This window comes from Mobula hypostoma, chromosome 15 (genome assembly GCF_963921235.1).
Source record: "Mobula hypostoma chromosome 15, sMobHyp1.1, whole genome shotgun sequence".
NCBI classification, from domain to species: domain Eukaryota; kingdom Metazoa; phylum Chordata; class Chondrichthyes; order Myliobatiformes; family Myliobatidae; genus Mobula; species Mobula hypostoma.
The window spans coordinates 52187112-52210298 of NC_086111.1; the positions used below are offsets into that span (position 1 = coordinate 52187112).

At 39.1% G+C, this 23187-nt stretch overlaps 1 protein-coding gene across 3 annotated transcripts in view; it reads right to left on the bottom strand.

Moving 5' to 3' along the window:
• The window catches only part of appl1 (adaptor protein, phosphotyrosine interaction, PH domain and leucine zipper containing 1), a 72970-nt gene that overhangs the window by 22897 nt on the left and 26886 nt on the right, over positions 1-23187 (bottom strand). For 2 of the 3 annotated variants that reach the window (XM_063068055.1, XM_063068054.1), the window contains exons 9-17: positions 22307-22389; positions 21232-21390; positions 16584-16772; positions 12886-12928; positions 11415-11471; positions 7577-7668; positions 6777-6833; positions 4842-5024; positions 2190-2242 (exon numbers count right to left, since the gene is read on the bottom strand). In XM_063068055.1, coding sequence (XP_062924125.1) covers positions 2190-2242; positions 4842-5024; positions 6777-6833; positions 7577-7668; positions 11415-11471; positions 12886-12928; positions 16584-16772; positions 21232-21390; positions 22307-22389 — 916 coding nt within the window. The remainder of the gene's footprint in view (positions 1-2189; positions 2243-4841; positions 5025-6776; positions 6834-7576; positions 7669-11414; positions 11472-12885; positions 12929-16583; positions 16773-21231; positions 21391-22306; positions 22390-23187) is intronic. The other variant, XM_063068056.1, reaches the window with a different exon arrangement.

A 23187-nucleotide genomic window follows, 5' to 3' on the forward strand; every position in this document is an offset into this window, starting at 1 on the left:
CTGGCTCCATCACCGTCTGCATGGGGTGGGGGGGGGGGGTTTGCTACTGCACAGGATCGAAATAAGCTGCAGAGAGTTGTAAATGTAGTCAGCTCCATCATGGGCACTAGCCTCCGCAGTATCCAGGATATGTACATTAAGGAACCCCATCACACAGGTCACGCCTTGTTGTTATTGCTATCATCAGGAAGGAGGTACAGGAACCTGAAGGCACACAGTCAGCAATTCAGGACCAGCTGCTTTCCCTTTGTCATCCAATTTCTGAATGCACATTGAAACTATGAATCCTACCTCATTACTTTTTTTTATTTCTGTTTATGCACTACTTAACTATTTTATATTTTTTCATGTTTTTTTCTCTATTATTATGTATTGCATTGTACTGCTGCTGCAAAGACAACAAATTTCATGACATATGCTGGTGATATTAAACCTGATTCCGACAACTGGGACCCATCCGGACCAGTACATTTTGGCTCAATTAGCCAGTTTTGCGGAAATAGTTAAAAAGATATAAAAAGACAAACTACTGTTTAATTGAGTAACAAATTATGTACTTAAATGAAATACAGAGCAAATTAGAACATTGTCAATGCTACTGCAGTACTCTAAAACTATGTATTAGTTGCTAACAGTTATCAATGGAGTTGCTCATTCAATGTATGCTGACATGAGTACGGTGTGCAGGGAGATGCAGCACCTCTGGTGAAGGGGCTTGTAGTGTCCATCCTGGGGCAGCTCACTCACCGCTGGCTCTCATCTGTAGTTCCTGTTTGTGTGCGACAGCAACTACATGCTGGTACACCACTTTGACAGATGGGCTAAACCAGGAGAGGTCTCACACTTTGGTGAAATAGGGACATACCTATGCTAGCATGTGAAGTCTGTTCCAGTGAACTGAGCAGATGAAATCAACAGTGAGAACCAACAGCCAAGAAGACTTCTGCAATACTTTGTGGAGAGCACAGGGCATGCTAAGACACAGCAGAAGTCATAGTTATCCACTGCAACTAAGGATACCCCAGTTTGTGATGATTACTCATACCACTGGACCTGGACTTCCAAAGTTGAGAGAATGGAACTGGCCCAGTGCAATGGCTTTTCTTCTTTAAAAATTCTCCCACAGATTTCACTGTCATTGTCAGATACAACAGACAACCAACATGATGCCGTGTTCCTCTGATTGACTGTAAATGAACAAAATTAGTCTAGACACCTAGTGCAGATAATGGACTGCTTTCATACAATGCTTTCTATGATTACACCCTCCAAATCTTCATTTTCATTGTAACATTCAAGATGACTGTCAATACTTTCAATTTTTTTATAGTTCTTAACTTGCTGAAGTAGTAAAATCGTTTCACTATCACTCATGGTTGTTTCTGGCTTCTCGAAGCATGACTGCAATGAGCGAAACAGTTCTGAATTGTCTTACTGCTTATTCCTCACCAATTATCAGTGACAAGAGTCATTGGTTTTTGAATACAAACACACGCAACAGATGCTATTTAAAAACTGATCATTCTAAGCATGGTGTAATGTCTAACGGCCATACAAGTTCATGCGACTGAGGCTAGTTAGAAACTGTTCGGCAATGGTGTGCCGTCCCAATTAACTGCGATAGTGTCCCAAATAAATGAAGGGAATCCCAGCTATTTTCTCGATTAGGTTTTGCTGTTTAAGAGTAGTCCAAAATAAGTGGCTGCCCTGATTAACCAATGGACTAGTTAACCGGAATCCACTGTATATGGTTTATGTACTGAGAATCTATGATAATGCTAAATCAGAAAAATGTCTCAAGATAATTCTTAACTATTACTATTTTGAAATACATAATGGGTAACATAGTTAGCAGTCTGTTTGATTTTGGGCACAGTATGATAAACTATCTCATGTTTCAATAAAGGTTTTCCAGGATCCATCACAGTTCTTCAGTGAACTACCATTTGGTAGCATTTCTAATGTACTTAAATACATAATCCTTACTGTTACATAGCGGTAGAAGCTCATCTTGGCAGTAGGACAAGAGGAGTAGTACCAAATAGGTTGCTCTTTATTTGCACTGTGTAATATTTAATTCCATTGCATTCAAAGAATTAAATGTTACACAGTGCTTGTAAGGGATCATTAATTCAAGACTACCCACTTTTTGTCACCATTCAAAGCAAAATTTTAGTTGTGCATCTTACCTTCAGAGTCCTGTGTTTTTGATTCCCCAGACTCTCCAAATGGATTTGTTCTTCTAATGGAGAAATAATTAAATGTAAGCTGTTTCTTTATTAACTAAAATAATTTTTATTTCTTTTTTTTCTATTAGGTTTATTTTTGTTCTTTTGTAAAAGTCAATTTTCAAGGGTATTGTCACTTAAATCTACACTTAAATAGTATCTACAGACGATTTAATTATGCAAGGTACTATATTATGAATTTTGCTTGATTTACAAAGAAACAATTACATTTTACCGCTGTAATGTTACAAATTCTGGAATTTGTGCCTATTTTATTTTGAGATACAGGCTTTTCCGGCCCAATGAGTCGCACTGTCCAGCAACCCACCCATTTAACACAAGCCTAATAATAGGTCAATTTACAATGACCACTTTGCAAACCATCACGTATTTGGACTGCGGGAGGAAATCAGAGCACCCACAGGAAACCCACGTGGTTCACGCGGAGAACGTACGAACTCCTCATAGATGCTGCAAAAATTGAATTGTGATCATCACACTAACTGTGGTGCCCATGGGATCTGTAAAATCGTTTTTTACTATAATGAATACATGCCACTCTATGCCCTTGGAAATACGTTGCAGTAAAGTTCTCATAATGCACTTTGTTCAGCCTTTTACATTTACAAAATTTTACTTAAAAATGCTTTCCAGGAATATAACCTTCTGTAAGTTGTGAAATGGTTGTGGGAGGTTGATATTATCTTATCCAAAATCTATGTGTCATTTCCAGTATATATTATATACAAATTAAGGTAATGTCTACTTTTTAAAATGAAAAAGAAATTCCCTTAATTGAGCCAATTACAATACTCCTGTACCCGTTTCAATTGGATTAGTTAATTCAGATGGAACTAATAATCAAACCAAGCAATGTGGTTAGTTGTGAGTTTGCCATGTTCAGTTGATACTAAGTTCACCACTAAGTTTTGGATTGCAGACCTCTGACCTAGATTCTATATTTTTTCCTGAAACAAGACCACCAATATAGGACAGTGTACTCCAGATGTGGCCTTCCTAATACACGATATATCTGAAGCATAAACACTCTACTCTGTCTCCAATTCTGTTGTAATGAATGAATCTTGGTTTCATTCCTTTAGCTTTCTCAACTACTTTCTCGTAGCCTTTTGCAAATTATGTACTAGATCACCCAGATGACTCTGCATCTCAGTTCTGCATTTCGAAGATGCTTCCTGTCAAAGTCGAGAAACCGCAATTTCCTGTTATACTCTAACTGCAAGATTTTTACCCACTCATTTAATCTATTTATATCCCCAATAAACACCTTGTGAAATCTTATCTTTACCCTGATTTTGTCCCTTCCAATTCCTGATTTACAACTTTTCTGGGATGTTACTGTATCCCCTCTGATGAAGACAAATGTAAAATATCTGCTGATTCTTCTGTCATCATTTTATTTTAAATTTTGATCCATATTCATTGGAGTTTTGGAGTTTAAAAGAATGAAGAGTGATAATAAAATATACAAGATCCCTGACAGGAAAACTGCTGAGACATTTCTACTAATTGGAAAATGTCAATCAAGGGGTCATAATTACAAGACTAGAGTAGTCACTCAAAACTGAAGTGTTTCAGAAGTACTACTTGCAGAGGGTGGTGAATGCCTGGAATTCTCTACACCAGAAGGTTGTGGAAGCTAGATTATTGGGGGTATTTAAAGAATAGATATATTTCTGAAAGATTGGGAGTTTAAAGGCTATAAGGACCTTGCATAGAAGAGATGAAAGCCTGGAAAAAATCAATCATTATCATATTGAATGGCAGAGAGGATTCAAGAGATCAATGGCCTAAGCTTGCTTCTTTTTTATCTTCTTAATTATTAATTCCACAGACTTGCTGTCTTACAGAACTAAAACACTTTAATAATTAATTTTTAAAACTGAAACTCTTTTTTTTTAGCATTTCTTGTTAGTCTCCTTCCTTATTTAGCCATTTGTCATACTTTGCAATGTCTTGTATTCTGTTCAATCATTTGACCTGTCACATGCTTTCTCTTTAACTTTTCAGCTATCTTTAACATCTTCATTAGTTAAAGAGAATGGATCCTTTCCTTGAAATTTCTTTCTCATTGAATTGCATCTTTTTTGTGTATTCTAAAAAAATCCTTTAAACATCTGTCGGGACATGATTCATCAACCCCTTTTGTTAGTTCACTTGAGCTAGTTCTGCTTTCAGGTCCTCATTGATAGCCTTATTTAAAGTTTAAAATATTAACCTCAGACACCTGCTTCCTCTCCTCAAAATGAATATAAAATTCAATTACATTATGATCCCTGCCATCACTATGAAGTACTACCATGTTCAACAACACTAAGCTTTGTACGGCCGTATAGTTCTAGAATGTGCAAATCCAAGAAACTCTCCTGAAAACACACTGTGAACTCAAGTGAAGTCTCAAAGTTGCTTATTCCAGAGAATTCTTAGACTAATGCAATGATTCAAGATTTTTGGTACAATCACGATTCCAGAAGTAAATGTATACAGCTCTTTCACATTATATATGAGCCCTCCAATCGAATTAGTCAACTTTCTATTCTTTTGATCTGCAAATGTTCACTAAAACCCAAAAGTCTTACATGTTTGTCTTACCTGGTACATTGTCCTGACGTCTTTGCTAGGTTAGACAACTCCTCACTGACAGGAGAAATTATATCAAATTGAATGGGTGTATCTGGGGCAACTATTGAATCCAATGAAATTGTAGAAAGGGCAGGAGATTCCGATCCAAGAGACGTGGAACTGTTTGTCCGTGAGGGATGAGGTCTATTGTGGCTGTTTCAAGAAATTCAATACAGAAACAATCAATTTTCCCCTGCATGTTCACAGAAATTGATAAATACTTTATTTGTATTATGTTCTCAGTTTTCCTTTTAAGAAGAATATGCTTAAGAAGTTGGGTGGTAGGGTGAGGATACATCTCTTGCAAAGGAGGTGTAAGGCACTCCTTCCCTCCACTAGCCTGCAAGGTCAAGCACCTGCTTAGGGTCACTTGAAGCTATGGGAGCAGGTGGTGGATGGTTGTGTGAGCAGCTGGGGCATTTCACAAGTTCTGGTTATACAACCACTGATGCCAGGCAGTCTCTGAAGAGTATTGATAATGGCTGGGGTCAATAGCAATCCACTTCTGTAGAAAATTTTGCCAAGAACAATCAGAGTCATGGAATGACCATGACCACCCACATCCTACAATATGGTGCATAACAAACAATCAACTAAGGAACAATACGTAACTTAATGACAACATGTTTGGATGCAGATTCATGTTCATGCCCCTGACCAATTATATCTCTGTGATAAGGCTGAAAAATACTCTTAAACATGTTCTAACAATGTAGAATTTATAGATTTCCCTCTAACTATGGAAAAAAAACAATTGGATCTATTGTCTGACTTTGTTTAATTGGCTGTCTCTTCATCTCAATCTTTTCAAGTACTTGTTTGTACTTCATGGCTTGGAGATTTGGAAAGGAATTTTAGTCCTTTAGCCTCATTGGTAATTAAATCAATATTCCATGAAATAAATATTTCACCTTAAGAGCCATATACTTAATTGGAAAATTAAATAATATGAGACCCTTAGACTTGGATACTTCCACATAGTCTACAAATGTTTTAGTTGACAATTTGCCTTAGTCAAAAACCTGGGTCTTTCTTCATTGTGTAGCTACATAATGATATACAAGAAGGCCTGAGCAACAAAGCTTACTACCGTATCTATTGGAAGAACAGGGCATTTAATACTCACCAGAACCATTTAAAATCTGCAAAAATAAGGGAGCTATTTACACCAATTTAGAAAGTTCAGAATGGTCAGATGCATAATATACATGCAGTACTGTGCAAAAGAGTTAGGCACATACAGTGGCATGTAAAAGTTTGGGCCAAAATTCAGCATCAGAAGTTTGCAAAGGAACATCTAAACAAACCTGATGCATTTTGGAAACAAGTCCTGTGGACTGATGAAGTTAAAATAGAACTTTTTGGCCGCAATGAGCAAAGGTATGTTGGGAAAAAAAGGATGCAGAATTTCATGAAAAGAACCCCTCTCCAACTGTTAAGCACGGGGGTGGACCGATCATGCTTTGGGCTTGTGTTGCAGCCAGTGGCACGAGGAACATTTCACTGGTAGAGGGAAGAATGAATTCAATTAAGTACCAGCAAATTCTGGAAGCAAACATCACACCGTCTGTAAAAAAGCTGAAGATGAAGAGGCTGGCTTCTACAACAGGATAATGATCCTAAACACATCTCAAAATCCACAAATGGACTACCTCAAGAGGCGCAAGCTGAAGGTTTTGCCATGGCCCTCACAGACCCCTGACCTAAACATCATCGAAAATCTGTGGCTAGACCTCAAAAGAGCAGTGCATGCAAGACAGCCCAAGATTCTCACAGAACTAGAAGCCTTTTGCAAGGAAGAATGGGCAAAAGTCCCCCAGACAAAAATTGAAAGACTCTTAGCTGGCTACAGAAAGCGTTTACAAACTGTGATACTTGTGAAAGGGGGCATTACTAAGTACTGACCATGCAGGATGCCCAAACCGTTGCTTCTGGCACTTTTCTTTTTTTGTTATTTTGAAACTGTAAAAGATGGAAATAAAAAAGTAATCTTGCTTAAAATATTAAAGAAATGTGTCATCTTTAACTTTATGCCTTTTGGAAATCAGGTCATCTTTTACTCGCTTAGTTATTCACAGTAACAGAAATTTTGACCAGGGTGCCCAAACTTTTGCATGCCACTGTATACGTAGCTAGGGTACCTAACACTTTTGCACAGTACTGTAGAAATTTTATATATTACACTGTGCTGCTGCCACATAAATAAAAATCATGATATATGTGAGTGATGATAAACCTAATTCTGATAGGGATCGCTATTGTGGATTGAGAGTAGGAAGGGGGCAGGGAGAGGGGAATCATGGTTAGGAAAAAGGGAAGGGGGAGGGGAGGGAGCAGGAATCACTGGAGAAACATTCTGTACTTATCAATAAACCAATTGTTTGGAATCAAATGACCTTGCTTGGTGTCTCAGAGCTGGATGTGTCTGCATCTGTGCCACCACCTCCATCCCCATGGTTCTCTGCCACCTGTCCCACACCCTACCTGCAGCGCTCCACCCTCACCAACATCCTTTGCTCCCACCAGATTTACAAACTCGCTCTCTGCTCCACATTGAAAATACAGTACTGTGCAAAAATCTTGGGAAAATCTAGGCTATATATATGTGCCTAAGACTTTTGCACAGAACGAAGTATTTTTCATAAAAGAACACAAGAATGAATATGTTCTGGAATTGGATTCCAAGAGGCTATGTTTCTACGTACACTGTAGACCTCAAGCTGTCATGACGCTGTTGAAATGAAGGAGATGGTGTAACAGCTTCCAGAGCAGTTTGGTTCACTCGAGCAGCCAATTCCTGTGATAACAACAAAATACTTTAAATTTTATCCATGAATGCCAAAACCTTCCTAATTATAAGCTCAACATTAGAGGTGGATGAAGCCATTAGGTAAAAGAATTATTTTTGCTTGTCAATGACACCGAACCATAGAAAGAAAACTAAAATAATATATTCTTTATGTATTTAAGTACTCAGTGTCAGGAGCATAATATTCACTGCCAATTTCATATTATACAATCAGATTACCAAAATCAAGTGTAAAAAAGATTACTCAAGTCAAATTATAACATGATTTCAGCTATTTCTGAGATCCCCAAATCATCCTGCAGCTAAAATGACCATACTCTTTATGATCGAAATGACTTTAAAGTAAAAAGCAAATCATTCAGTCCCTGCATTTATAAATGTGCCAGCTATGTAAGTAATTATCTTGGGGGGGGGGGGATGGAAAAAGCACATCATCTAAATGATGAGTTTGCATTATTTAGAGAATTGTGCATTGGGATCCCTAGGTTTTTCTTTATGGTGTCCTCGTGCATGATTCTCAAAAGGCTAGCATGCAAGTATAGTAAGTAATTAGGAAGATTAACATATTCTTATAGTTTATACTGAGGAGAATTGAATGCAAGAGTAGAGGAGTTTTGCTTCAGTTATACAGGTCATCAGCAAGAACACAACTGGAGTATTATATACTTACTAATACAAGGATGTTAATGTATTGGAAACCTTTCAGAGATATATATTTTGAATGGGTGGGTTGTCTCATGACAGGCTAGGCTTACATCCATTTAAGTTTATAAAAGGTAACTTCACTGAAACATACAAGATCCTCAGAGGTCCTGATTGAAGAGTATAGTTCCAGTATGCTTAACATCTCTTCGAAGGAGATGGGCAATATTTCACAAGTGATTAAAAGGTTGACAGCTACAAGGATGTGGAGAGAATGATTGTACATGCAGAACTACCATATAAATTACTAACAGAACAGAAATAAAGTCTGATTACTCCAGCCAAAGAAGCAAGCATATTTCTGGAATTAAGTGAAGGTCAACCAGACTGATTCCTGACAAGGAGTGATTATCCGTTCAAGAGAGATTAAGCAGACTGGAAATACACTGTCTGTAGTTAAGAAGAATGAGAGCTGATCTCAATGAAACTTATTAAATTCTACAAGCTTCACAATGGTAGACCCAGAGGAGATTTTCCTCGGCTGGGGTATCTAGGATCAGGGGTGATGTTCTCAAAATAAGGAGTAGGCCATAAGAAATTTCATTACCCAGAATCTTTGGAATTTATTATCCAACAATGCCGTGGACGCTGAATCACTGCACACATTCTAGAAACTTTGTACATTTATGGATAAGACCATAAAATGTAGGAGCAGAATTAGTCCATTTGGCCCATCAAGTTTGCTACACCATTCAATCATGACTGATTTTTTTTCCTCCTCAACCCTATTCTCCTGCCTTCTCCCTGTAACCTCTGATGTCCTTACTTATCAAAAATCTGTCAACCTCTGCTCTAAATGACTTGGCCTCCACAACTGTCTGTGACAATTAATTCCACACTTATCATCCTCTGCCTAAAGACATTCCTTCTCACCTCCGTTCTGAAAGGACATCCTTTCATTCAGAGGCTGTGCCTCCTAATCCTAACTCTCCCACTTCTGGAAGTATGCTCTCCACATCCACTCTTTCAATGAACAACAGGTCTTTCAACATTTGGCAGGTTTCAATGAGATTCTCCTCCCCCATCCTTCTAAAATCTAGTGAGTACAGGCACAGAATCATCAAATACCCCTCATACATTAGCCCTTTCACCCCCAGGATATTTCTCATCAACCTTCTCTGGACCCTCTCCAACACCCCAACGCCAGTACATTCTTTACTACTGACTCAACCTTCAGGGAATCCTGCACTAGGACTCCCAAGTCCCTTACCACCTCAATTTCTCAATTCTCTCCCCAGCTGTAAAATAGTCTACTTCTTTAGTGCACCTTCAATTCCTGCATTCTCTCCCTGTTTAGAAAATAGCTTATGCCTTTATTCATTCTACCCAAGTGCATGACCGTACACTTCCCAACGCTGCATTCCAATTGTAATTTCTTTGCCTGCTCTCCCAACCTGTCCAGGTTCATCGGCAGATCCCCTGCTTCCACAACATTACCTGCCCCTCCACCTACCTTTGCATCATCCATGAATTTGGTGAAAAGCCATCAAGTCCATCATCCAGATCATCAACTTCTATCTGGAAAAGCAGCGGATCCAACACTGGCCCCTGCAGAACACCACTAGTCACTGCAGACAACCAAAGACGCCCCCTTTATTTCCACTCTTTGCCTTATGCCAGTCAGCCAATCTTCTATCCAGGTTGTATCTTTCCATGGACTCCTATTTTATTTACCAGGCTCAACCAATGACCCTCCTTTGTCTATTCTGCTTGTTACTTCCTCAAAGGATTCAAACAAATTTGTCAGGTAACAACTCCTCTTAATGAAGCCATGCAGATTTTGGCTGTTTTATCATATGCTTCGGATATCCTGAAACCTCGTCCTTAATAATGGACTCTTAGTATCTTACCAACCACTGAAGTCAGGCTAACCAGCCTATAATTTTCTGTCTTCTGTCTCCTTCCATTCTTAAAATGAGTGAAGTGATATTTGTGATTTTACTGTCCTCTGTGACCATTCCTGACTCTTGTGATTCTTTTCAGAACACACTACCAATGCCTCCATTCTGCCATGGATATTGCCAAGCCCAGCGGCGATAGAAGGACAGATGGGCTTGGGGCTAACAACTTCATCCTGTAAGAACCTGGCTCTACAGAAAGCCAAGAGAAGCTCCAAAGACTTTATCCCTGGGAGAGGAAGGGCTATACTTTGAAAGGCTGAAAGACTCAAAGACTCGCCCAGGACAAAGGAATCTAGTGACCTGCTGTCGGCGGCCTATGCCCCAATAGGGATGATAGACTTAAGAAGAAGATGACTAATGCCTCCACCATCTCTTCAGCTACCTCTTTCAGAACCCTAGGGTATAGCTCATGCAGTCCAGGTGACTTATCCACTTTCAGACCTTTCGGTTTCCCAAGCACCTTCTCCTCGGTAGTAGCCAATACACCCACTTCTACCCCCTGAATTTTTCAAATTTCTGGCATTTCTAGCTCCTATCAGGATCTTTATACACTTGCAATTTCTTAATTCTACCCATAAGGACCTTTCAGATCCTACGTCACTTCCTGTTAGAGATATTAATGAGATCTAAGGATACAAAGTTAGTATAAGAAAGCAGTGCTGAGGTAGAGATACAGCCTTGATCTTACTGAATGACAGAAAGTATCCTGTCCTTGCTTCTGTCACCTGGACTGCAGTGATTGCATACGTAGTTCACCACCACCTTCTCAAGGCAGTTGGATTAGGTGCAATGTTGGTTTGCCTGAGATGTACTCACAACAGAAATGAATTCAAAATACACTATGGTAGTTCATTTCTATTTTAATTCTCAGATTTATACCAATACTGAAATTTTGAATTTGCTGGAATAACTTCAAAAACACAGAACCTTTTCTCTGAAAATAATGTATCTTAGATGTGATGGATGGTTGTTTTGGAATTATAAAGCAGAACTAAGGAAAAATGCAGCATATAAATTATAAGAAGGGCAATCCTGCAGCTTTATGAATTTTAGCAACTTGAAGTGTGCATCAAATCTTCCATCTAATCACTGCAAATGAAATAATCAGTTAACAATAATCTGCAAACTTACCTCTGGGTTCTCACTAAGGTAGATTCGTTTGGAAATGTTATTGATTGTTGCAATCCACTGCAAAAATAAGTTCAAGGTATCCACAAATATTTTTGAATATTAATTGAAAAAAATCATTCTCTCATCTCACAACCTGGATATTATATATTAATTAAGACAACTCCAGAACAACTTGAAATGAAAACACAAAATATTGGAAAGATTCAGCAGACCATGCTGCATCAGAAGGGAGAGAAACAGGATCAATGAAAGGTTGAAGAGAATATAGAAATCGACTATGATAAAGCGTGCACCAAATCTAACAAGGTTACAATTGCTTTAAAAACAAAGTTAAAAGGGAAAAAAAACAAGTGAATCAGAAGTACTGTTACATATGTAGAACGGATAATGGATAGTGAGCTGAAGTAGTTAACTCCCAATAACTATAATGTACTAGTGTATGAAGAGGGGCTATTCTTTGACACAGAGATCAGAGTGGGAATGGAATGGAGAACTAAAGTAACAAGTCACTCTTGCAAATGAATGAAGGTATTCTACAAACTACAAGAGAAAACCTATTGCTTGTTCTGGCTGGGAGGAGAGAGGGCAAGCATAGAACAATGTGAAATATGTGAGATATGTTGGAGAGTCCTGTTGACTATAGTAGTTAAATAAAAAGAAAGATATCTTAAAGAAATCGGTGCAGAAAGTCTTGTCAAAACAGATAAAATAAAGACAAAGAAAGGAGCTCTACAGGAAGCAGAGTGGGAGGAGGTGTAGTTGAAATACCTGTGGGAGTCAATAGACTTATAATAGATACGGTAGCTAACATATTCCTGAAATGAAAATCGAGATGTCAAGAAAGGGAGAAGTAAACATGGAGCATTTGAAAATGAAAGTAGGGTGGAAATTGGCAGCAAAAGTCATCAATGTGGTGGAAAAAGAATTGAACAGAACTAAAGCAAGTATTGTTTCACACATCCAACAAAGCAGTGTGTATAAATGATGGGAGTGGTGGATGGCCCACAGAGGTTTCAGGAAATTAATTTATCCCATGAGTTACAGCAGCAAGATTAAACCAGCTTGTGGGATGAAATTGGGCCAAGTCTTGGAGCTGTGCCTCCTCAACTTGAGCCACAAGGGGAGAGAAGCTGTGGAACTGTCAGTACATCACCACCCTGTTAACCCTGCTCACTTGACAGTCCGCACAAAAATAATAGACAACATCTGAGGAAAGACGGGAGTTTGTTTGGAACATAAACCACAACGCCATAATGAGGTAAAATATATTTAAAACTTTTACTATATGTAACTTAAGTTGCTTCCCCAGAAATAACTGCCTACTGACTTCTGCAAATTTATGTTACTATGGTAACATAAGGTCAATGGTACTTAACCAAAATGTTATTTGTCCCTTTTGCAATTCAATTCCTTTTTATAAAAAAAAGGAATAGTTTGCAGTTTAGATATAATTGCATTCATTCATGCTTACCTCTTCACACTCTTTTTTACTTTCTGCTTGTACAATAACAGATCTGAAAACAAAGAATAATTTGTTAATTTTTCCCCCCAGTGTTAAAGTATGTCAAATCATATCATGCAGTTAAAGAATAAAAGACTAAGTTATGGCATTTAAAACAACAGTACTTGACCTTTTAAATCTCTATAACCATCCATTAAATCCTTTACGGGATGTAGACACTATCAGCAAGGCTAGCATTTAAAACCCACTCCTAACTGTATTTGGCGAGCTGCCTTCTAGTAGCCCTACAATCTGCATATGGAAGGAACCCATTGTAATGAGTTCCAGTATTAATCAAGTGCAAGGAAGTATCAGCGATTTATTTGCAAGCCTGTCTGATTAAAAGGAAATTTTATGATCCTATATATCTGCTGCAATTGTTCTTCAGTGTGCCACTGGTCATGGTAAGTTACTAGTTCTGCAAAATGATTATTGTCTTATTGCCAGACTCCTTAATGTTCTTCAGATTTATTGTACATACTAGTGTATAACAGTAGCCAGTAGCCAGACAAAGCTTACCATCCCAGTGCAATCCCTTGTTGAGGAGGTCAAGGTAGCCAAAGTAAGATCATTCTTGATGCTTCGAGACTCAAAAGACCCTGTCATCAAGAACATCCAACCAGATGTGAGATCAGGCAGGAAGTGGTCAGCCCGTGCAGCAGTTGAAGAGGCAGAATCCAGATTGAGGCACAAGGAGACAGTTGGGGCTATCCAGCTAGGCCGCCAGGAACTTGGATGGACAACCCACAAGTGGTGGTCATCTTCTACAGGTAAGGAGCGCCGTGAGCTTGTAACACAAGAAATACAAGCAGCAGAAGAGGTTAACTAAAACAGCTGGCCTGGCCAAACAAGGGGCTTGGACCCGGTGGGAAAGTGTTGAACAACGACACCTATCTTGGAATGTTCTGTGGCAGATGGAACCGTTCCGCATTTCTTTTTTATGCAGAGCAGCATACGATCTGCTCCCAACACCTGCCAACCTCAGCACCTGGTATGAAGATAAGACAGATAGATGTGCTGCTTGTGGCGAGAAGGGAACACTTCAACATATCTTGAGTGCATGCACAGTCAATCTTTCCAGTGGCATGTACACTCGGAGACATAACAACGTTCTCAAAGTCGTAACAGAAGCGGTTGAGCAGAGAGTACTGCAGCACAACTTATCTCATGCCCCATGCTGCACAGAACATTGCATATCATTTGTGAAAGAAGGCTCCAAGTCGAGGGTGTACAGCATAGGCTCACAATCAAGCATACTTTCTTCAGCCAATGATTGGTGTGTCAAGGCTGACCTGGATGGGAAAGGCAGTTTCCCGGAGCAAATAGCTTTCACAACATTGCGTCCAGATATAATTGTATGGTCTGACACCAGTAGAGAAGCGGTTATTGGTGAACTCACAGTCCCCTGGGAAGACAACATCGATGAAGCCCATGAGTGCAAGTTAACCAAGTATGCAGAGTTAAGATCAGAGTGCAGAGACAGAGGGTGGAAGGTCTCATGCTATCCATTGGAAGTAGGCTGCCGTGGGTTTATTGTGTTCACTCTCCAGAAGTGGCTGCGTGACCTTGGCTTCACTGGAAGAGAGATCAAGTCAACCTGCAGGGCTGTAGCTGAGGCAGCAGACCAAGGATCAGCATGGGTGTGGACCAAGTATGTCCAGAGAGGCAGATAGTCAGACAGTGTATACATACCTTGCAAACCCTTTAGTAGTTGCATAGACACCTGAAGAGTGGACTATCTGTTGGATGGAAGCGACCAACAACTCTGATAGAGGCAGATGCCAAGTTTTTAAGCTCACGAGTGGGAGATGGTGCTTCAGCACTGCTGGCCCACCACCTCGAGGGAGTCTTGATCATAAGCGGGCCAAAACTCCTGAAGACAGGTGGCAGATCAACTGATGATCCCACTGGTGATACCACAGGACAGTTAACATCTTAGTCCACGTGTATTTTGTAACTCTACATACTAGTGTACAACACTACTATTGACACAAAAATACCTACTGATTTCTGCAAATATTAAAGTTATTATTACTTGATCACAATTTCATCAGTTCTATCTGCCACTCAACCGCATTTTTATTGAAGTTCATCTTGTAACTTAGCTACAAACTTATAGTTTAAAGTTCAATTCTCAATTATCACTGGCAAATTAATCACCACCAGACATATACCATTGCTTCAACTGATCATAGCACTACAAACCCAGAGCTCCAGTTCAATATCTAATCTTCAATTTTAATATAACCCACCTAATAAAGTAGAATTTGGTTGGTTGTTCATTGAATTCACTTTTTATTAAATTCAGTGAAGAAGAAAAAAATCTGACAGAGTGGGTTAGATTAGTATCTAATCGATCCAAATGGAAAGTAGTCCCACGGATATTTTGTGAGAAAGGATTTGTTTAGGGATACCATCAGACAGCTACTACAAGCTCACCTCGCCCAAGATCACACATATTACGTCAACCAACAGTAATTCCAACCTTGGTTTTATATGGAAATGCAGATACAATTCCTAGCTGTAACAACCAATACATTTGTGACTTATTTAATGCATCAACGTACAGTTGACTGCCAAGTGCGACAGCTGATTGGCAAATTGATATCCCAGTGGATGGTGGAATGTCACAAATAAGGGGTATGTTGTTGAAGGGCTAATCACTTTCTTTGAGTGCAGCAGTCAACTGGTGTTTATCAAATACAATATTATGTAACTCAGCATGTATCGTCTGGTACATGGGTAGTATCAGGTAACTGCAAGGTCCACTGCTATTTCTCCTGATCAGCTCAAGATACATGAGAGCTCATTGCCATCTGCAGAATGGTGGGTTTCCTAGTCACACAGCAAAAGGAACAACAAATAATAATATAGCTAGCAAAATCAAAACCTTAAAAAGTTCAAACACAAAATAGTATATATATTTTAAACTGGTTCCGTTAAACACAAACAAAATGCTAGAGGAACTCAGCAGGTCAGGCAGCATCTGTGGAAAGGAGTAGACAGTTGATGTTTCGGACTGAGATTGATCTTCAGGACACAGAGTCTTGGCCCATTGATACTGCCTGACCTGCTGAGTTTCACCAGCATTGTGTGTGTGTGTGTGTGTGTGTGTGTGTGTGTGTCGCTTTGAATTTCCAGCTTCTGTAGACCTTCTTGTGTCTGCAATTTACTGATTCCATTAAATTTGGTATCTGGCATATCAGATTAAACTTCACGATCAAGATTTGGGCAATTTTGGACAAGGCAACCCAGCAGAGTATTTCTCACTTAAACATGGGATTAACACTAGTAGCTCATTGCCTAATATACTTATAGATTAACATTGTTATACAGAACAAATCACAAGGATGTGACAATTTAGTTATTACTTCTGAACCAACACCACCACAGATGACAATCACCTTAGATCAACTTAGAAATGGATACTACACTGTCCACATCATTGAACTTCCAGCTTGCACCTACAGTCAATGGAGCAATGAAATAGAATTGCTGGAGCTCTGCAATGTTTCCATCATCCCCCATGGCCTGAGTGGTTTCATTTCTAATTTAACTATTGAACGTGTTATTTTCCAAAATATGAAACAGATGTACAGGATAGCAGACTATACATTTCTTGAGGGATAGAACTGCAAGTTAAAATGAAGAGATTTGAAAATTCTTACTTTTTCCCATCAAAGGCAGTAATTTGAAAGCAATATCTTCGGTCATCAGAATCTACAGCCATAACAGTGCAGTTGTCTAAGTCCATGACAAGACCTCCTGCAACATCCCCTCGCGCCTGGCGCATCAAGTTCCCACCTTGGGTGAAGTAATAATGTCTCTCCCAGGTAGCAGACACCAATCGTGTTTTACTGCAATCCAAATGTACAGATTATTTAACATGGCAAATCAAATTCATATGACATCCAAGTAAAACAATCGCAAAATTGCTTGCAACCAACTTTGTAACGATCATTGCTAAGTGTGCATACTTCAACTGACCACATCTTTGTTTCATCTCCAATTGTTCCCATGGAAATTTTTAAATAAAATTTCATCTTAATTTAAATAAGAAGTGGAATTGGTCAGATTAAACACTTTGATATGCTGGATATATAGGATATATATATATATATAGGATCATCCCTAAAGTTCATATAGGAAGGAAACTGATCTAATTGCAGAGCACACAAAAAGAGATGAGAATTTTGCTTTAAGTCAGTTTTTGTTTAGCAGATGAGAAAGAAGATGAATGGAAAATGGTGGAATTGATCAACCAAGTTGTAATCAAGAATTAAGAAGTCATCCCTTTACGACTGTCCCAGAATGAAGAACCATTACTTTTTGAGACCTATTAATAAATTGGGCTGGTCTGTATACAATTTCAAAATGCACAGATGATACGAAAACTTGAAATCATAGTAAACAAGAAGAGGATAAAGGCAGATTTCAAGAGAGGATTAATTGGGAAAATCAACCAATTGTGGAATGGGCAGGCATACTGCAGATGAGATTTAACATAGAGATAAAGTGATACATTTTCATAGAATGGACAAGGAGAGACCAGATAACTTTAAGGAGACAATTCCAAAGGAGAGATGGAGGAACAGGAAGCCAGGTGCTTTAAGGCAATAAACCTCTGAAGTTTACAGCTGTAGTTTAAAAGCTAGCTTAAAAAAAGACAAACAAAACTCTCGCCCTACAGTGCAAAATCATGGAAGTTTAACTGAACCTTTACAAAATATCCATGTCCTATTCTGGGCGCTGCACTATGGGAACGATGTGAAGAACTGAAAAAAAAAGGGGGTTCTTTTACATAAAAGTAAAGTTTGCTAGAATTATTCTAGAGATAAGGGACTTCAGTTAGTTGTATAGATCAGAAAAAGTATGATAGTTTCCCTTGAACTACTGAAGACTGAGAAATTGATTAAATTATTTAGAATATAAAGAATGCAATCAATGTAAGTAAGAACAACTAATTCATTTTGGCCATCAACTAAAATAATGAAACCAATTTTAAATCACAAGAAAAAAGAACCAAAGCATTTTTCTTACGCAACAAGTAATAGAGAACTGTAACACACTGCCTGAAAAGGTGGTGGAAGGGAATTCAAAGCAGAATCTCCCAGTGGCCACACATTTTAATTCCACATCCCATTCCCATTCTGGTATGTCTATCCACGGCCTCCTCTACTGTAAAGATGAAGCCACACTCAGGTTGGAGGAACAACACCTTATATTCCGTCTGGGTAGCCTCCAACCTGATGGCATGAACATTGACTTCTCTAACTTCCGCTAGGCCCCACCTCCCCCTCGTACCCCAGCTGTTACTTATTTTGATACACACATTCTTTCTCTCACTCTCCTTTTCTTCCTCTGTCCCTCTCACTATACCCCTTGCCCATCCTCTAGGTTCCCCCCCGCCCTTTTCTTTCTCCCTAGGCCTCCTGTCCCATGATCCTCTCATATCCCTTTTACCTATCACTTGTCCAGCTCTTGGCTCCATCCCTCCCCCTCCTGCCTTCTCCTATCATTTTGGATCTCCCTCTCCCCCTCCCACTTTCAAATCTCTTACTAGTTCTTCCTTCAGTTAGTCCTGATGAAGGGTCTCGGTCTGAAATATCATCTGTACCTCTTCCTAGAGATGCTGCCTGGCCTGCTGGGTTCACCAGCAACTTTGATGTGTGTTGCTTGAATTTCCAGCATCTGCAGATTTCCTCGTGGAAGGGAATTCAGTAAAGTTTCAAGATAAAACTGCTTAAGTACTTGAGAGGAAATTAAACTATGAGGCTAAGTGGGGAGTCAATGAACTAACTGGATTACTCGGGCCAAAGGCTTAGATATGTTTAATTGATAAAAATGATTCAGTTAACAGTCTTCCTGCCTTACCAATGGAACACAGATTTGAATCCTATTTAAAGTGATGGAATGCATTCTCTTCTCTTGATTGCAGGAACATGTGAAATAGCAAGGGAAGGTCATTCAGCTCTCACCCCTGCTATGCCTTTCAATGAGATCATAGTTGATATTTTATTTTGGTACCAGTTTTAAGCAATATGTCTATTGGCTTTTATGTCCTTACAATCACTAAAACACTGCAGCCCACTTGAGTAGAGAATTCCAAAGATGCACCACCTGCTCGATGAAGTTTATTTTCATCTCTGCTCTGAATAGCCAGTCCTTTACTTTGAAACTGTGACAATCACATCACAGAATTTTACATTAAAGTTGAAAGTAAGGTATTCAATCTGAAACTGGAGTATCAACCAAAGCAAAACATAAGGCATGAGGCAACATTGGGTACGTAAGAGGGCAATGGCTCAGATTTAAATAACTCCTTACAGATTCTACCACTCAAAGTTCAAAGTAAATTTATTATCGAAGTACATATATGTCACCATATACAACCCTGAGATTCATTTCTTGCAGGCATATTCAATAAACCCATAATAGAATAACAACCATCATAGAATCACTGAAAGATTGCACCAACTTGGGCATTCAACCAGTGTGCAAAAGACAACAAACTGTGCAAGTACAAAAAGAAATAAATAATAATAGTAAATAAATAAGCAATAAAAGTCGACAACATGAGATGAAGTATCTTTGAAAGTAAATCCATAGGTTGTGGGAACATTTCAATGATGAGGCAAGTGAAATTATCACCTTTGGTTCAAGAGCCTGATGGTTGAGGGGTAATAACTGTTCTTGTACTCGGTGGTGTGAGTTCTGAGGCTCCTGTACCTTCTTCCTGATGGCAGCAGTGAACAGAGTGGTGGTGGCCCCTAATGATGGATGCTGCTTTCCTGCGACAATGCTCCGTGTAGATGTGTTTAATGGTGGGGAAGGCTTTACGCTTTATCTGTTACTTTTGTAGGATTTTCTGTTCAAGGGCAGTGCTGTTTCCATAACAGGCTGTGATGCAGCCAGTCTGCACCACACATCTACAGAAGATTGTCAAAGTTTTAGATGTCATGCAGAATCTTCACAACCTCCTGAGGAAGAAGAGGCGTTGCTGTGCTTTTGTCATAATCGCATTTATGTGCTGGGCCCAGACAAGTCCTCCAAAATGATAACGCCAAGGAATTTAAAGTTGCTGATCCTCCCCACCTCTGATCTTCTGATGAGGACTGGCTCACGGACATCTGGTTTCCTCCGCCTGAAGTCAATAATCAGCTCCTTGATCTTGCTGACATTGAGTGAAAGGCTGTTGCTATGGCAACACTCAGCCAGATTTTCATTCTCCCTCACCACCTACGACAGTGGTGTTCTCAGCAAACTTGAATAAGGCTTTGGAGCTATGTTTAGCCTCACAGTTGTAAGTGTAAAGCGAGTAGAGCTGGGGGCTAAGCACACAGCCTTGTGGTGTACCGGTGCTGATGAAGATCATGGAGGAGATGTTGTTGCCAATCCGAACTGACTGGGGTCTGCAAGTGAGAAATAGAGGATCCAATTGCACAAGGAGGTATTGAGGCCAAGACCTTGAAGCTTATTGATTAGTTTTGAGACAGCAGTATTGAATGCTGAGCTGCAATCGATAAAGAGCATCCTGATATATGCATCTTTGCTGTCCAGAAGCTCCAGGGTTGAGTGAAGAGCCAATAAGATGGCATCTGCTGTGGGCCTGTTGCTCCAGTTGGCAAATTGAAGAGGACACAAGTCACTTCACAGGCAGAAGTTCATATGTTTCATCAAACTCTCAAAACAGTTCAGCACTGTGGATGTCAATGCTACTGGACGATAGTCATTGAGCAGGTTTCTGCATTCTTCTGAGGCACCAGCATAAGAGAAGTCTGCTTAAAGCAGGTGGGTACCTCAGACTGGCGAAGCAAAAGGTTACAGATCTCAGTGAGCACTCCAGCACAGGTCTTTAGTACTTGGCCAGGTACATATCTGGGCTGGATGGTTTTCATGTGTTCACCCTCCTGCAGGCTGCTTGCATGTCAACCTCAGAGACTGAAATCATAGGGTCATTGGGGGCTCAGGGAGTTTGCGATGGTTCCTCCATGTTTGGCAGTCAAATGAGCAGAGAAGGCATTGAGCTCATCTGCAAGTGAAGCCTTGTTGTCACCTACATACACTACACACTAGGCAAAATTTGCACTCGAGGTCTTGCTGCACATCAATATTCTTAAGGCCCTTGCCATTTACTGTCAGTATTTGGCATCCCAAATGTGCTTGAGGGGGGAGAAAAAGCAATCAATTCAATGCAAATCAGCTTGGAATCCTGCACAAAACAAAAACATAAAAGGATATAGATCCTTCACGAACTGTGACTGTTTATTCATGAGAACTCAAGAAAACAATTCCACATTTCAATTTGATACTTACTTTCTTGTATTCATATATCCAGATTTTCTAGTTAAGTTTCTGTTAACATTGAATATTTTCGTATCTGGATCAGGAACATACAAACAATCACTGGCTGCTTCCAAGTCCTGAATAGTCTGATTCATTATTTCCTGTTCTGTCTCCATTTCCCTTCGGACACTAAAAAAGCATTAAACATTGGTGATTTAAGCATTAGGAATTTTATTGAAATCCACACAAAATTAGATAATCAACATCGAAGTACACTGCTGTTAAAATCAAAATCAAAAATTATTATTAGTGTAAATATATTGGTTACAAATATTTATCACAAATTGCCCTCCAAATAACTGCTCAAATCCAGATTATCAGACCATGGAAGTGTCCTGAAGCTCCAGATTCACTTGCTTTCTCTGGTTTAAGTAACCTATTATATTTCTTTTCCCTTTTCTTACGAATCTATACCTCAAAAAAACCAATATCATCTGGAGAGCATCAAATGCCAGTTTACAGATGAACCCAAACAGATTTTACAACATCTAACATAATCACAGTCTAGCCCAATGCTCACCAGGATTTACTGAATAAAGCAAGTTTGTATGTGAAATTTATATTCATCTTTAACCTTAATTTCATCTGTATGGGTTAATTCTTATTTTGGTTTCTTTTACCTATTTTATACTAGTTATGTGGTATTTTTAATTCTTAGTTTGCTTCGGTGAAAAGAATTCAATTAATAAGTTGCTACACAGCCTTCCTGGGCATACCATAGGGCATCAGCTTTAGGGCATCACTGCTACTTGGTATTAGAGATGCCCTAAGCGGATGCCACAATGTAATTAACACTGGAAAAAGTAAAATCAGCAGCAGCTCAGAGATTGCTGCATTCTTCTGAGTGGTATTTTCAGGTCTGCCGCAAGCATCACCACTTTGATGCTGACTACAAAATCTCAAGTGTTATAATCCTCATTTTTAGTAACTCAAGCAGAAAATTGATTAACCAGCTGGAAGAATCGTAGCAAATATAAAATCAGTAATGGTACAGTAGGAATATGATTAGTAAATGGAGCTATTACAAGAGGAAACAATTACTTACCCCTGCACACTAGTGCCAATATTTGTCAGAAATTCTTCTAGCTGCTGGGTCATGTGCTCAGAACCCATCTTAAAAAAGTTTATCTAAAAACAACAATAATAAATTAGTGCATTTAAGAAAAATTGTCAAACTGAGAATATAATAAATATTTTCATTTATTTTTTGATCTTATTACCAAATTATAGGAAGAACACAACTAAGTAAGAACAGGAATAAGTCATAAGGCCCTTCAGGGCCACCCAGCCATTTAATATGAATCATGGCTGATCTTCCTCAATTCTGCTTCAGTGCCACTTTTCCAATATTCCTCACTTAATCAACCTGTCAAATATATATTAATTCAACACCACTTTAATATTTCTCATGATACAGTTTCCATCATCTTCCGGGACATAAATTCACCACTTTCAGAACTTTACACTGGATCCAAGTCAAATTTATCTGCACTCATCACTCATGTTGAACTACAGAATCATATATAGCCACAATGTTTATGACCAAACCAACAATTTTGATAGTAAACAAGGAGCTCTGACAATGTTCTTGACAAGAAAGGGAAAATGTCAGTGTAGTGCAGAGAAGCTTAGAGTCCCATTGTATAGATCAGGGTACATGTGGTGGCTTTTTCAGCACTGTGATCCAGAATTGCTGTAACCCTGAGTAAAATCTATTAGCAATTATCAGGGTTAAATTAAACCAATCATGGAATTGAACCAGGCATCTCTGGTCAGGATTGTTGCTACCATATCCAGTATTTCCAAGTGTCAGACAAGCACCCACTAAAATGAAACATCATGCAACACGTCTGAAATCTTCCCAACATAAATCGTGGCTCCCAGATCCAGAAAACAAGTCTTGCATGACTGTCACAAACACAGAAT